Raw genomic sequence first — 16,351 nt, 5'->3', positions numbered from 1 at the left:
TCAATCGGAGAGCTTCCTGGCCTTCTGACACGTTTCACAAAAATGTTTTGTGTCGCTTGGCCCTGATACCTTAAGGTGCGTACAGATTTACGCGCCGCGAACATGAGCAATTCACTTTTAATCAGCTGATTCCAAGCTTTTTATATCTGTATCTTACCGTCTCTGTAAAAATACAGATATAGTCAGCTGATTAAAAGTGAATTGCTAATGCTCGCGGCGCGTATAATATACAGATATTATCGGCAGATATTATCTGTACGCACCTTCAGATAACCATATTTTCTTCCTATTAATAAAACAGCATCATCGTTTATACCAAGTATCTCTCTTTCTATGAAAATTTATTCAAATTTGCTTCTAGTTGAGAGGTAATGTTCGAGCTAAATAATAAGCTGCGTACAGGCTTATGCTTATTATATTATTGTATTCATACAGAAACAGTAAGATATACATATAATAGGTATAGCATCAGAGGATAAAAGCGGAAGTCGCATATGGGCGACTCACAAGTTTGTACACAGCTTTCAACATGGAATGTAAAGGTGATGAATTAAAGTGGAGGAAGATTTAGTTTAGGTGAGCTATTGATCGTCTAGCATCTGAAAACTGTAAAGCTCTCTCAATCTATCTAGCATCTGAAGTTATTTGAATTTATAGATAGTTCATTGAGCTATCTAAAATACGGTATTTGAACCAAATATCGTTCAGAATATATTTCGAGAACAGAGTCTTGTCGGGTTTTAAGCTCTATTGTAGGAATTTATATGATCTATGGCTGCCACTGCTGTACAATTGATGTGTTCGCTCCTAAGTCGAGGTAGGTAACAGATAAAAGCTGATATATGAGCAGGTAAGGACAAAGAATAAATATCTCGATCTGACCCCACTCGCTACATCCACTTAGACCTGTTCCAGTATCCAGCTTAATTCAATTATTCCAATGATCGTATTCGATCGGTTCTTGATGATATAGAACGTATCAGACACAATAATTGACAGGCTTAAGAAATAATTGAACTCAGAAAGCGAATTAACAAAACTGAAATATATTACAATAAAATATGTAATCATACAGTGCAGATTCAGAATTTGATTTACAGGTTGATAATAATTTAGCATTAACAGAATAGTTAAAAATTTTCTTGTGCTTGCATGATACCATGCGTGATTCAACAGAATTTTACAATTGATAAAATTGAACAGTTTTGAAAAAATAGTGAAAAATGAATTATAAAATATTTTTAAAAATGCTCGGGGTCGTGGTTCAGGCAGCGGAGGATAGTTAATCAACTACAAATTCTTATAAATTTAATATGAATAAATTCTAGACTCTTAAATGCTAAAGCGCTTGTCGGCGTGGCCAATAATTTAACGAAGAAAAAATTTATGTTTCTGCACTGAAATATTTTCGAAGCGTAGATTGGGGCCCCTTTTAAAACTTATAACTCACGTGAATTTCCTTGGCGGTCGTGGTTTTCTTCTTTAGATCAAAAATCGTTTGATCGGCGGCAATCCAGGCTTCGGTTTCAGCACGTGGGGAATTTTAATTTAAATATCTCCTTCACCGAATTAATTAAGGGATAATTTACTTTAAGCTTTTAAATTTATCGATTGATGAAAACAGAAATTTACGAATAACAAATAAATTGGCCTAAAATATCGGCTCACAAATAGAACATTTAAAATCGAACAAGAAATTTTCACAAATAGGTCTTTGGTAACTATAAAAAGAGATCTGCACGGTGAGGATTTCAAAAGGGAAGTGCTGTCTTTTCTCTAAGCTTTTAGGCTAGACCTTGCTTCTCAGAATCTCGATGTAATAATTTGCATAAAAATTTGCCATTGGTAGAACGCTTGTGACGTAAACATGACGTCAGTGGCAAGCAGTAGAATACAATTCCTTTAATTACAATAATAATTCAATTTATGTAATTCTTAAAACTGCTTAATCTTATAGACATAGTTCCTCTCATACAATGTACATGTGCTAGCGTAAATGATAAGGCAGGGTTGGTGTCTGATAATAGATTAACATGTGTTGCTTTCAAACGATCACCTTCTTGGTGCTATTTCTATGCACTGTGATTGGCTTAGACCTGCCAAAGAGATTTAATTACCATGTGGTTCAGTTGAATTAAATCATTAATAAATTAATATTCTTGTACAATTTTTATTAGGTTTGAGATTATTATAATTAATTTCTGCCATTTTATCAATAATATAATTTCATGCTATGACCTATTTAGTTACAATAAGACCTGACATATAATATAATTTCTTAAATAATAAATAATTTCAACGATAATACATACATTTTATTTTTTTTTTTATTTGAAATTCTTGATCCTTTATGGATAGTTTTGATTTTTAGAGATGGTATTATATCTTACGTGAAGCCAGCGTGACATTTGACAATACTTTGAATCAGTCAGCTGCGTTCGAACTGTTTTAAAAACATCTGATCGATAGTAAACAAAGTGTAACCTCAAAATCAGTGAGCGATTCATAAATAATTTGTGCTTTATTTGCAAAATAATTATAATTTTATTGAATAATTTTCCTAGAAAATATTCAGTACAGAACGGTACTCTTATCTAATATACAGTTATTGATAAGTAAGCTTTATCGCTCGGTCGCTAACTATTCCTTTAGCAAATTCTTTCATTTTAAAAGGTAATCACAATTTTTCTCTCTTTTCATGAGATCTATTTGAAAGATTCATCACACAAAAGCCCCCAGGATATTTTAAATAGGTAATTGGGAGACGAGTCGAAACAATGACTATTTGAAAAATCCGATATTGTGATGAATACACTATTTCATCTCCTTACTTCTACGAAAACTCAACACTTAACACTAAAAACAATATATCGTGCACTTTTGGCTACGAGAAAATAAATAATTGATTGTTCCTTCCATTGGATACAATCGAAATACAATAATTAATGAGGTCTCTTTGGATCCTTCATTAAAACAACTCCACAACTTCCATTCACGGGTGGCTTATGAGCAGACCCATAACTATAACAAATATACAAAATTTCACATATTACTTCTTAAGATTTGAACAGTATTTGCAACAAATATAGACTTTCATCATTTTTTCATGGTTATTACAGGTTTCGACTCTTTGGTTTGGCTTTTACATAAATTGGGTGAGAGTGTGATTTTACTTCGGTGACTTGACAATCGTCTACCGTTTGACTCGAGCAATTCCTTATTTGCGCTTAGTACGTTGCGTACAAACAGGGTTACACTTGAAATGGCTTTCTTGATTTTTATCAATGTTGGTTACAAATATTAAGTCTTACATTTATCAATTTGAATTACAATTCATGATCTTTTGATGCAACAGTAATAAATTTCACATTTGAAGGTAAGAATTTCATTTTCTTTGGAGTTTTTTAGCGATACATTTATATGACATAGAACATGCGCATTTCGTGCAAATTAACATAAATATATATTTTTGGTTGCGTTTTTTACTTATAATTCCACATTAAATAATAGGTTACAATAATTAAATAACGATATTGCTTTGATTCTATACATTGACTCTAGGATTTCGTACACATTGGTTGGTGGGACGAAGAAAATTATCGAACAGGCTTTGGTTCTGAATAGATTTTTCTATCGATTCTGTATTTCAAGGTTAGATTTACACATTTTTTCAAATAAACTTTGTTTATTTTCTTTCCTCCTATTCACTACTAATTTCATGTTATTTCTAATTTATAATTATTTTCCGTGGATACTATAATTCTTGTTTCTATTTTTCAGTTGTGCAGATGATACCAGGCGATTGTTTCGGTGATGACTCTGACACGAGGTGGATGGCTTGATCAGGTTGGTAAATTCTTAAAGTTGTTTTCAGTTTTATTTCTTGATTTAAAGTTGATTTCAATTTCTTCTTTTGAAGTGGATTGTTGTTTATTAGATGAGTTGAAATTGTTTATTGGTTAGGCTCTTCGGTAGGGTTTTACATTTATTACGTTTTCCCACCAGTGATTATTGGCGTTCTCGGAATCTTGAATCTTGACGGTGTTGTGCTGTGAAACGTCGGTCACTCGATGCGGTCCTGTGTAAAGATGGAAGAATTTTTTAGTTAACTTGCCTAGGGCATCTGAAGATTTATGTGCTTTTACCAGTACTTCATCTCCGACTTCATATTTGAATTTCTTTGTAGCCTTGTCATGGTATTTTTTCCTTTGTTTTGCGGATTTGTCTAACCTATTGCGAACCAGTTGGTATAAGTTTGGGTTAGGTTTATCCGGATTTGGAAACTTGATTAGGCTCTGAATAAATGATTCGTTTCTTGTGCCAAATATAATTTCGTGGGGAGTGTACCCGGTACTGTCACTTACACAGTTATTAATGCAGTGTTCTAGGAACGGTACATATTTGACCCATTGTTGATGACGGTGACTGCTATATGCCCTCATAAATCTTGAAATTTCTTTCATTTTTCTTTCCACTGGGTTTGCACTGGGAGTGTATGCCGAGACTCTTGACGTTTTAATGCCGGCTTGTTCTAAAATTTGTTTCCACTTGGCACTGCAAAAATAGGTTGCGTTATCTGACAATATGCGCTGTGGTTTACCAACTTCATTGGTCCATCTTTCGGTGATGCATCTGGCTAATTTTTCACCAGTGATTTTACCAATAGGGAAGAACATTGTATATTTTGAGAACAAGCAGGTTAAGACAAAAATGAAGCGTTTTTGGTGCATAGACTGAGGTAGTGGCCCATAGATGTCAGCTGATATTAATTCAAGTGGTTGTGAGGGTAAGATAGGTATCATTTCTCCTGCTATGTGAAAACGGTTATGCTTTGTTTTTTGACAGATGTCGCAGGCTCTTATTAACTGTGTAACCTTTTTGTTCAATCCTTTGAAGTAACAACACGTTTTCAGGGCATGTATTGTTTTCTTTATACCAAAGTGACCAATTCGTTCATGTGTTTCCAAAATTACGTCCTTTTCTAGGGTGTGTGGTATGACTAGATGCCAAAAATCGGAGTTTTTATTAGCCTTATAAAACAAATGGTCGTTGAACACAGTGTAGCGTTGTAGATACTGGTGCTCTTTTACTGGAGGGTTGGATAACTTGCGAATGAGATCTGTGATTTTGTTGTCCATTGATTGTGCGTTTTTAAATTTTTCAGATGTGAGGAGTTCGGTGTGCAGGAGCGGCGATATATTGAAGGGTAACGGCACTGGTTGATCTTCGGCTACATAGCATTGGAATGTCGTTTCATTGGCATAGGTGTCACTTCCTTCTCTGGACAAGAAATCAGCAGTTTGATTTCGTTTACCTGGCAGGTGAGTGAGTTCTAGATCAAATTCTTGTAATAACAGAAACCATCTAGACAGTCGGTTGTTGGTTAACTTGGCTGTTTTGAAGAAAGTCAGGGCCTTATGGTCTGTGTTAACAAAAATCTTTTGGCCTAACAACAACGTTCTATATTTCTTGCATACTTCGACAATGCTTAGTAGTTCTTTTTCCGTGACTGTGTACTTCTTCTGGGCTGCATTCATAGTTTTGCTAAAAAATGCTATGACTCCTTTTTCTCCTTTCTCATCATATTGAAAAATTTCCGCACCTAAGGCGTAATCCGATGCGTCAACATTTATATGAAAAGGTTGGTTGAGATTTGGATGATTCAATATAACAGCTTTCAAAAAAGCATCCTTCAACTGGTTGAAAATTTCATCTTCCTTGAGCCCCCATATCCATGGTTTAGAGGATGATAAAACATGACTCAGTTGTGCCGTATAATGAGACATCTGTTTGTTAAAGCGACGATAAAATTGTAGGAAACCAATAAAACGTTGAAGCTGTTTGCGACTTGATGGAGATGGAAAGTTTTTTATAGCTGCTAATTTATCAATGTCCTGCATGATACCTTTGTCAGTTATGATGTGCCCGAGGTATTTAACTTTCTTGGCAAAAAATTCACATTTTGATAATTTTAACTTCATACCACATTTTATTAGTCTACCGAATACTACATCAAGGTGTTGAATATGCTCTGCCACACTCTGTGATGAAATAATTGCATCATCAACGTAAAGAGCACAAAAATCTGAAATGTCTTCACCAATTGATTGTCTTAGGCAGCGTATAAATATAGCCATTGCATTTCTGATCCCAAAGGCAAGTCGGGTGAACCTGAGATTTCGGCCGTTGAAGAGGAAGGACAGGTAATCTCGAGATTCTTCGGCCACTTGTACCTGCCAATATCCGGCGCTGAGGTCGACGGTGGAGTATATGGTCTTGCCATGGAACGTCTGCAACACCTGATCGATCTGGGCGGGAGCTTCACGGTCGTCGTCGAGAATCATGTTCAGCTGGCGGGCGTCGAGACAGAGTCGGGTGGAGCCGTCCTTCTTCGAAACGCAGGTAATAGGCAAACTATAATGCGATGTGGATGGTTCGATAATGCCTAGTCTTTCCATCCTATCTATTTCGGCAGCTGCTGCTTGACGGTGCGCAAAAGGGATGGGATAAGATTTTCTATAATACGACTCATGTGGTTTGACCTCTAATTTACACTGAAAATGATTTGCCAATCCCGGCTGTTCTGAAAATACTGCACGATTTTTTATGAACATTTCTTTCATGGATTGTTTGATTGCGAGCCCCCATTCAGAATTGTTATCAATCTCATTCAGTAACTTTTCCATCAGAATGTCGGTATCATCTGGTGTTTCATTTTCCAAGCTGTAATCATCTATTGAATCATGACTCATCATTTCACTTTCTTCACCTTCTCTGTATTGCACCTTGTATTCTTTTTCAGGAATGTAGTCTTCAACCATGTGATATCTCACTACTCTTACATCTCCCGCATTGGCCTTTAATATTATCTGAGTATTGATACTAGTCCGATTGCTATTGTCGATTAATTGCAGTTCAAGATTTTTGAAATTTATATTTGAGTTATAATGGGCTAAGAAATCAGCACCAATAATAATGTGTGGTCCATTTGCAGGTAATACCAGGAAGGAGTATGGGAAGCACTTTCCTTCGACTTGGATCTCCAGGAGGCATTGTTTAGATATTTGGAGACGACGTCCTGGTGTGACACCTGATAGGTAGGTTGAGGTTAATGGTAATGTGGCTATTTCTGTTATGTTTTTCAGGCGGGAATAAGAGTCATTCTGGATTAGGCTGACTTGTGATCCAGTATCTATGAGGGCTTTGAATTGTAGGCTGGCTATTTGTACGGTTATATAGGTTTGAAAATGTTCATGTATTTCTTGAATGCTGGAGTTTTCTTCTTCTAGCAAGGTTTCTCTGATGTTATTATATAGCGCGGTAAGACATGTAGGTTCTTTTCCTGTATCTGGAGCAGTGAGGTTGTCTAGATTTTCCATTTTATTCGTTTTTGCAGGTTGAGTAGGCTTAAACCGTATAGAGCGGCAACGACGGTAGACTCCTCTGAGTTTCGGTTTCTTGCTTTGGACTATTTCGACTGGCGGGAGTGACGGATCAATATTTTCAGTTGGCGGTTGTTCCTCTGCTAATGGATTATCATTTCTCTCCGTGTGTAGACAGGTGATGGACGACTGTGGTGGGTGATTTCCATATAGTCAGATTTTCTGCGGCGTTGATGACCCTTGTGTTTTCTCAGCCATATCCGATTTTCTTCCCTGATTTTCGTTGGGCGTCGTTTGATGCTGATTTGCGCTCGCATTTCCCATCCGGTTATAGTTGTTGTTCCTGCTATGCGCGGTGTTGTTGGAGTATTGGTTACGGTGTTGGTTTATACGATCTCGTCCGTCATGGTAGTACGCATTTCTCCGGTTTGTATCAGACTGCTGGTTGTGGTTCTGGAAATTCCTCCTACTTTCTGGTTGGTTTTCTTTATTTAATCGCTGTTGAAAATTTGTATTGCGATCCTGGTTATTTGCAGAATTAAAGGGACGACGGGCGTTAGAAAAGGGAGAAGTATTTTGTTGGGGTTGATGATCTTGATGCGGATGCTCTTGTCGCACAGTGAAGTTGTAATCTTCGCGATGTACCGCTTGGATTTCATGGAGATGATTTTCCAATTCTTTGATGGTCTTAACATGACTAGTCGCTAGTGCCATCTGTACGGGGTAAGGCAGCTTCCGGATAATGATCTGAGTGAGTGCTAACTCGGCAAAAGGTGTATCCAGTTGTGAATTTTGGTATCTGATGTTTGATACGAAGGCGGTGCATGTTTGGCCATTTCGAGGTGAATATTTGCAAGATACGATGTCAGATAGTATAACTCGCTGTCGATCTTGTCCCCAATATTGCTCTAGGAAAGCATCTATGAATTCGGATAAGCTATTAAATTCGGCGGCGCGTCCGTGAAGGAAAAGTAATGGTTCTCCGGACAACAGAGTAAATAATTTGAATTTCCATATGGGCCAGGGTGTGGGGGTAAGTTCTTGAACAGATCTCAGTTGTTCGACGAAGGGTTTTGGGGGCATAGACGCTGGAGTGTCATCAAAATGTCCTAGGTTTTGAAAAATTGTGGTGGTGTTGTACGACTCTGAGGGCGATGACAGTTCTAGATTGGCTCGAGAGTGACTTATGCGGGTTTCCATCTGAGTGATTCGGGTATCCGTCTGCTCAAATCTTTTTCGGACCTCGGCATCAACACTCTTCCTTTGCTCGGCGGCAGTATCACATCGTCTATGCAGGTCGCTGTATTGTATAGCCAAGCTGTCCACCTGAGAGCTAATAGTAGTCTGCTTTTCACTCAGGGTGCTAACATGGCTCTTCAAGTTTGTTATATTGGTCGTAACCGGTTCAAGTTGCCCTTCGACTCGCCGTATAATGTCCTCGTGTTCATTTTGACATGTAGAGATATGTTCATTTAGTTTGGCCTGCACGCTCTGAGTTATCTGCTCTCCTGTTTTGGTGCAATGCTGTTTGGCTTGCTCAACTACTTTCTCTTTCAGAGTATCCATCTCCACGCGTATGTGTTCTTTTAAGGTGACCTTGACGTTGACTACCTTCGTATGCATATCTTGTGATATCTGGTCCAATCGGTTATTTGTTTCTACAATGGATTTATCTAGACGCTCAGTTAATTTTTTGATGGTTTTATCTGTGTCACGGAATGCTCCATCCATCCGCTGACTCAATTTCTCCAAACCCTGTTCATTTACCTTCTTTGCTTCTTGAACTTCCCTTTTTAATTCTTCCTTTGTTTGTTTGTTGTCTTCTTTTAATTCTTCCTTTGTTTGTTTGCTGTCTTCTTTTAATTCTTCCTTTGTTTGGTCGCTTTTTTCATTTAAGTTTTTTATTTCTGCATTTGTTTTATTTATTGCTTCATTGGTTTTCCTTATTTCTTTCAGGATGAGGGTCCAGTCAACGGCGGGAGTGGGTGCATGAAAGTGTTGTGATATACAAAATAATTAATAAGAAATCCAATAGAAATTGTGATAGCTTCGTAGTGAATGAAATACAGAAAAAGTGGTTTAGCAATGTGTTCAGTGATAAAATGAGTCAAGTTAGCAATATCGTTAACATAAAAATGACAAGAACATACAGGATACACAGTGAACACTTATGCGGTAATACAGGTACGCCTCTTATAATTTATTATTATATTATTATAAATATTTTATTCTTATAATTTCTTGCCGCAATTCTATATATAGGCTAGTGTTCTTTGCGAAATTTTATATAAAAGCAGTGATACTCTGCTTGAATTATTCCGCAATGTATCCGTGATTTAATTTTACTTCCCTCTTTATGCTTTAAAAACTTTTAAAAATGTAAATAACTTCAATCCTCTTTTCTGTAAATTTTTATAAATTGTTTCAATATAGACCTAATATTCTTCAAATAATATGACCTTTCTTATGATATCTCTTATACCTATGACTTATAGTATGACCAATTTTCGAATAACACGATAATAAAATTCTGAGTTCGATTTTTTCTCTAAAAATTCATCAATCGATAAATTTCTTTTCTGTTCAAAAATTGGGTATGGTACTTCTTGTTATTTTATATAACAGTGAACAGTTAATATTAAATTCGAAAAAATTCACAACCATGAATTTTTCAAAAAATTTTCCCGTTGTCAGCGCTATAGTATACTGAGCAACTAAATAATCCTCGTAGTCGATTATCCACCTCTTCAATGCCTATCACTGTTGGGCGCCAAATCATGTGGAGCGGTATTGATGGCTTCACACATGTAGAGTGAATCTTGTACTGAGTCAATGGTGTAGCGGCTATAAATTTTGTAATTGCGTGCGTGGACGCTGAGTGTACACCAGACTGATTGATTCACTACAAGATTCAATACAATTGTCGGAATCGCGGGAGGCCTAAACGCTCGCTCACCCTTGATTCTTCTAATGACAAATTGTATAGTGATGAAATTTTTATAAGTAGTGTAGCGATCGCTAAACACTGAAGACGGATACCTTAAAATTATTACCTGTGAAGAATGAGCATACAAAATCATACAGGTCGAGCAAAAATCCCGATGTAGATAATTTACGGGACTGCGTCTCTAATAAGTTCTGAAGGATTAAAATACGGTATTTGGACCAAATATCGTTCAGAATATATTTCGAGAACAGAGTCTTGTCGGGTTTTAAGCTCTATTGTAGGAATTTATATGATCTATGGCTGCCACTGCTGTACAATTGATGCGTTCGCTCCAAAGTCGAGGTAGGTAACAGATAAAAGCTGATATATGAGCAGGTAAGGACAAAGAATAAATATCTCGATCTGACCCCACTCGCTACATCCACTTAGACCTGTTCCAATATCCAGCTCAATTCAATTATTTCAATGATCGTATTCGATCGGTTCTTGATGATATAGAACGTATCAGACACAATAATTGACAGGCTTAAGAAATAATCGAACTCAGAAAGCGAATTAACAAAAATGAAATATATTACAATAAAATATGTAATCATACAGTGCAGATTCAGAATTTGATTTACAGGTTGATAATAATTTAGTATTAATAGAACAGTTAAAAATTTTCTTGTGCTTGCATGATACCATGCGTGATTCAACAGAATTTTACGATTGATAAAATTTAACAGTTTGAAAAAATAGTGAAAAATGAATTATAGAAAATATTTTTTTTTTAAAATGCTCGGGGTCGTGGTTCAGGCAGCGGAGGATAGTTAATCAACTACAAAATCTTATAAATTAAATATGAGTAAATTCTAGATTCTTAAATGCTAAAGCGCTTGTCGGCGTGGCCAATAATTTAACGAAGAAAAAATTTATGTTTCTGCACTGAAATATTTTTCGAAGCGTAGATTGGGGCCCCTTTTAAAACTTATAACTCACGTGAATTTCCTTGGCGGTCGTGGTTTTCTTCTTTAGATCAAAAATCGTTTGATCGGCGGCAATCCAGGCTTCGGTTTCAGCACGTGGGGAATTTTAGTTTAAAATATCTCCTTCACCGAATTAATTAAGGGATAATTTACTTTAAGCTTTTAAATTTATCGATTGATGAAAACAGAAATTTACGAATAACAAATAAATTGGCCTAAAATATCGGCTCACAAATAGAACATTTAAAATCGAACAAGAAATTTTCACAAATAGGTCTTTGGTAACTATAAAAAGAGATCTGCACGGTGAGGATTTCAAAAGGGAAGTGCTGTCCTTTCTCCAAGCTTCTTGGCTAGACCTTGCTTCTCAGAATCTCGATGTAATAATTTGCATAAAAATTTGCCATTGGTAGAACGCTTGTGACGTAAACATGACGTCAGTGGCAAGCAGTAGAATACAATTCCTTTAATTACAATAATAATTCAATTTATGTAATTCTTAAAACTGCTTAATCTTATAGACATAGTTCTTCTCATACAATGTACATGTGCTAGCGTAAATGATAAGGCAGGGTTGGTGTCTGATAATAGATTAACATGTGTTGCTTTCAAACGATCACCTTCTTGGTGCTATTTCTATGCACTATGATTGGCTTAGGCTGGCCAAAGAGATTTAATTACCATGTGGTTCAGTTGAATTAAATCGTTAAGGAATTAATACTCTTGTACAATTTTTATTAGGTTTGAGATTATTATAATTAATTTCTGCCATTTTATCAATAATATAATTTCATGCTATGACCTATTTAGTTACAATAAGACCTGACATATAATATAATTTCTTAAATAATAAATAATTTCAACGATAACACATACATTTTATTTTTTTTTATTTGAAATTCTTGATCCTTTATGGATAGTTTTGATTTTTAGAGATGGTATTATATCTTACGTGAAGCCAGCGTGACATTTGACAATACTTTGAATCAGTCAGCTGCGTTCGAACTGTTTTAAAAACATCTGATCGATGGTAAACAAAGTGTAACCTCAAAATCAGTGAGCGATTCATAAACAATTTGTGTTTTATTTGCAAAATAATTATAATTTGATTGAATAATTTTCTAGAAAATATTCAGTACAGAACGGTACTCTTATCTAATACACAGTTACTGATAAGTAAGTGTTATCGCTCGGTCGCTAACTATTCCTTTAGCAAATTCTTTCATTTTAGAAGGTAATCACAATTTTTTCTCTCTTCTCATGAGATCTATTTGAAAGATTCATCACAAGGCTTATGCTTATTATATTATTGTATTCATACAGAAACAGTAAGATATACATATAATAGGTATAGCATCAGAGGATAAAAGCGGAAGTCGCATATGGGCGACTCACAAGTTTGTACACAGCTTTCAACATGGAATGTAAAGGTGATGAATTATAGTGGAGGAAGATTTAGTTTAGGTGAGCTATTGATCGTCTAGCATCTGAAAACTGTAAAGCTCTCTCAATTTATCTAGCATCTGAAGTTATTTGAATTTATAGATAGTTCATTGAGCTATCTATAGTCTTGACTAAGTCTTATTGAAACTTATAGGCTCAGACTAGTAATTGTGTAAGAGAAGAAAACTGCTATACATGGGACATGTTGTGAGAGGAGAAAAATATCAATTACTTCAAGTTATTATGCAGGGGAAAGTCCAAGGAAAGAGATCCGTAGGAAGGAGACGAAACTCATGGCTGAAGAACCTTCGGGATTGGTTTGGATGCAGCAATAATGACCTATTTCGATATGCGGTCTCAAAAGTAAAAATCGCCTTGATGATTGCCAACCTTCGAAACGGAGACGGCACCTAAAGAAGAAGAAGAAATTGAGTGTAGGTCAGTCGTAGAACGAGCCTCGTCGATTATAAATTCAAATAATGGGATGGATTCAAACAAATCGTAAAAAAATTCTTTATCCGAAGAAACACCACATTTCCTCAACATATTAGAAAGACACATTGAATTTTTTTATTAGTATCTTGTCTATTATGTCTGATCAATAACTGGTAATCAATGATCTCATTCACAATAAATTATTGTTCAAAACTCACTAGTTTCATTGAGAGAATAGCACCAATGTATAATCAACTCAGTAAAAGAGAACGCGTTCCCAAATAACCTCAGACTTCCAAACAACGCCATGTTTTTGCCAGCCAACATTTCTGAATAATGATTATAGCGGTAGTGTACAGAGAACGCCTATTGAAAAAAGGGTAAACACACGAGTCTTCATGACATGGGATGCGGGTACAAAGGCTCTACTTCCCAGTAATTAATTTCCACCGTTGATAGCCTTCTGTATTATTCAATTCAACCCGTGGAATTTATTTCGCACAGAAAAAACAGAGGAAGAGAGATGAGAGAAAGAGGTACTATGTCTACCTTGAATTGTAAAACTGATCGTATAAAATTAGGAGGTATGTTATAAATAAGTGGGAGGAGAATTAATATGGAGAAATAGTAGTGGGAACGGTCATGAATTCAAAACCCTAACCTCAACCTCAACCTGAATCTCAACCTCAACCTGAACTCCAACCCCAACCTGAACCTGAACCTTCACCTCAACCTTGACCTCCACCTTGACCTTGAAATCAACTATTCTGTTCCCTTTCTATTTTTTTTACATGAATTATGTCACAAGAAATGCTATCTATTCATTTGATACAAATTTCATCCAACTTGACACACGTAGGCAATAGCTCTACCTATTTCCATTGAACAATTTGGACAATTAATTCTCAATGCACAGTTTATTTTGCTTTGTACAATATTGTAAAATTTGGATAATTTCCAGAGAAACATCAAAATGAGACAGTAGACATCACTTTTCTCTCTTTTTTTGTGAGCGATTGATGAATTTTCCTAGTATATTTCTCGCCTCACATGTTTTTCTCCTACGTAAATCACATCATATCATTTCTTCAGTCACTTCCCAATAATTATTATTATTATTTAGTTACTTTCTACAACAGAACGCTCTGGATTCAAATAGAAATTAGTAAGAATCCAAATATTCTCCTACTCATACTATGCTCGAAATCAAAATCCACAATAATTCTACGTTATTACTCGAAATGGGTTTTCCACAATGTACAGTTTATTTTGCTTTGTACAATATTTTAAAATTTGGATAATTTCCAGAGAAACATCAAAATGAGACAGTAGACATCACTTTTCTTTCTTTTTTTGTGAGCGATTGATGAATTTTCCTAGTATATTTCTCGCCTCACATGTTTTTCTCCTACCTAAATCACATCATATCATTTCTTCAGTCATATCATAATAATTATTATTATTATTTAGTTACTTTCTACAACAGAAAGCTCTGGATTCAAATAGAAATTAGTAAGAATCCAAATATTCTCCTACTCATACTATGCTCGAAATCAAAATCCACAATAATTCTACGTTATTACTCGAAATGGGTTTTCCACAATTAATCATCGTGGCTAATAGTAATTTACGCAAAACCAAACCGCTCTAAAGAAGCTTGGCTTTATTTCTCTCCAGATGTTCCACTGAGGTATTATAAATTTGCTGAAGCACTGAATTTGGCAAAGGACCAACCATTGCCCGCTAAACTAGGAAACTAGAGCGATTGCTGGGGAGACTATTCGTTTTCTCGAAACATAGTATTTTGGGAGAACATTAATGTCATTAATAAAGCTCATCTCCGGTTAGCATTGAATTGAATTGCTCCATTCATTTTATTTATTACAGTTCTATCCTTATCACCTTATTTATATTCATCTGCTAAAAGCAGCATGAGAGTTGGTAAGGAACAGCAGCATCAAACCACGTACTATATAGAGATTAGATATGAACAAGAGATAAACGAAGATATCACGATAAACAATAAATATTCAGTAGGAATTTTCAGATCCGCAATTATGTAAGTAGTTGAAACATGTTAACAATAAATTTCGACGTAATATTGGTAATATACTTAAGACTACAATTACAGATCATTTCTCTGTTTCAATTCATTTGGGATACAATAATGCAATAAAGTCTAATAAAAAAGAGAATGAGAAAATTATAACCAAAAAAAATAGACTACAAGATCTTAAATGAACAACTTTTAAATGAAAACTGGTCTTGGTTATACAATAGTCGATTTGTTGATGATTTGAACATCGACGAACTTACTGATAGTTTTGTGTCAAAATTATTTCATTACATAGAATCCTCATCTACAGAAAAACACATCCCTCGTAAAAAGAAACCTCTGAAACCATGGATAATACCTGGTCTTATTAATTCAATTTTAAAAAGAGACATAATTTATAAAAAATTAAAAAAAGATCCATCAAATCTCACATTAAAGGAAGAGTTTAAAAGGTACAGAAACACATTAAACATGGCATTGGAAACAGCTAAAACAAACTACTACAAAAATAAAATATCTGAATGTGGTAGTGATAAAAAAAAAACTCTGGAAACTCATAAACCAGGCGATAGATATTGATAAAGATAATAACAAGGAAATTAAAATTGACGCTGCTAGTCTAAATAATTATTTTGCAACAGTAGGTAGAACGATTGCTCAACTCATAACATGCAATTCCAGTTTAAAACATTATGAGATTGATGAAAATCACAGACCACCTGTGCACTCTTTTTTCCTGAAACCAATTACCTCTTGCGAAGTTGAAATTATGATAAAGCAACTAAAAGCAACTCTAGTCCTGGAGAAGATAACATCAGTAGTTTAACACTGAAAAACATAGCTCATCTTATTTCTAAACCAATATCATTTATTTTTAATATGTGCTTCGTCACAGGAATATTTCCAAGGAAATTTAAAATAGCCATAATTAAACCACTATTTAAACAAGGTGATCCCTGTGTACCTAGTAATTACAGACCAATAAGTCTATTAAGTAATCTCTCAAAAATCCTGGAAAAATTGATAAAAGTTCGTTTATTGGATTATTTAAATGTACATAATATTATCAATAAATTCCAATTCGGATTTCAGGCAAAGAAAAGTACAGAAGACGCATTAA

At 35.2% G+C, this 16,351-nt stretch overlaps 1 protein-coding gene across 1 annotated transcript; it reads left to right on the top strand.

Moving 5' to 3' along the window:
• The first annotated feature begins 3,782 nt into the window (after positions 1–3,782).
• LOC111053463 lies at positions 3,783–9,375 on the top strand. The gene is made up of 5 exons (XM_039436609.1): positions 3,783–3,846; positions 5,165–5,321; positions 6,157–6,402; positions 6,995–7,097; positions 9,339–9,375. Exons 2-5 carry the CDS (start codon positions 5,246–5,248, stop codon positions 9,373–9,375), a joined length of 462 nt encoding a protein of 153 aa, XP_039292543.1. The 5' UTR covers positions 3,783–3,846; positions 5,165–5,245.
• The last annotated feature ends 6,976 nt before the right edge of the window (positions 9,376–16,351 follow it).

Source organism: Nilaparvata lugens, chromosome 10, assembly GCF_014356525.2.
Source record: "Nilaparvata lugens isolate BPH chromosome 10, ASM1435652v1, whole genome shotgun sequence".
Lineage (NCBI taxonomy): Eukaryota > Metazoa > Arthropoda > Insecta > Hemiptera > Delphacidae > Nilaparvata > Nilaparvata lugens.
Note: the sequence above shows the minus strand (reverse complement) of the source record. Positions and strands in the feature narration are given on the sequence as shown.

Excerpts from the sequence above, each read along its gene's own strand:
- LOC111053463 (XM_039436609.1), top strand. The coding sequence starts at position 5,246 with ATGTCGTTTCATTGGCATAGGTGTCACTTCCTTCTCTGGACAAGAAAT. Across the intron at positions 6,403-6,994 it reads CGTCCTTCTTCGAAACGCAG|GTAATACCAGGAAGGAGTAT; the intron begins GTAATAGGCAAA and ends GTCCATTTGCAG. Across the intron at positions 7,098-9,338 it reads CCTGGTGTGACACCTGATAG|GATGAGGGTCCAGTCAACGG; the intron begins GTAGGTTGAGGT and ends TATTTCTTTCAG.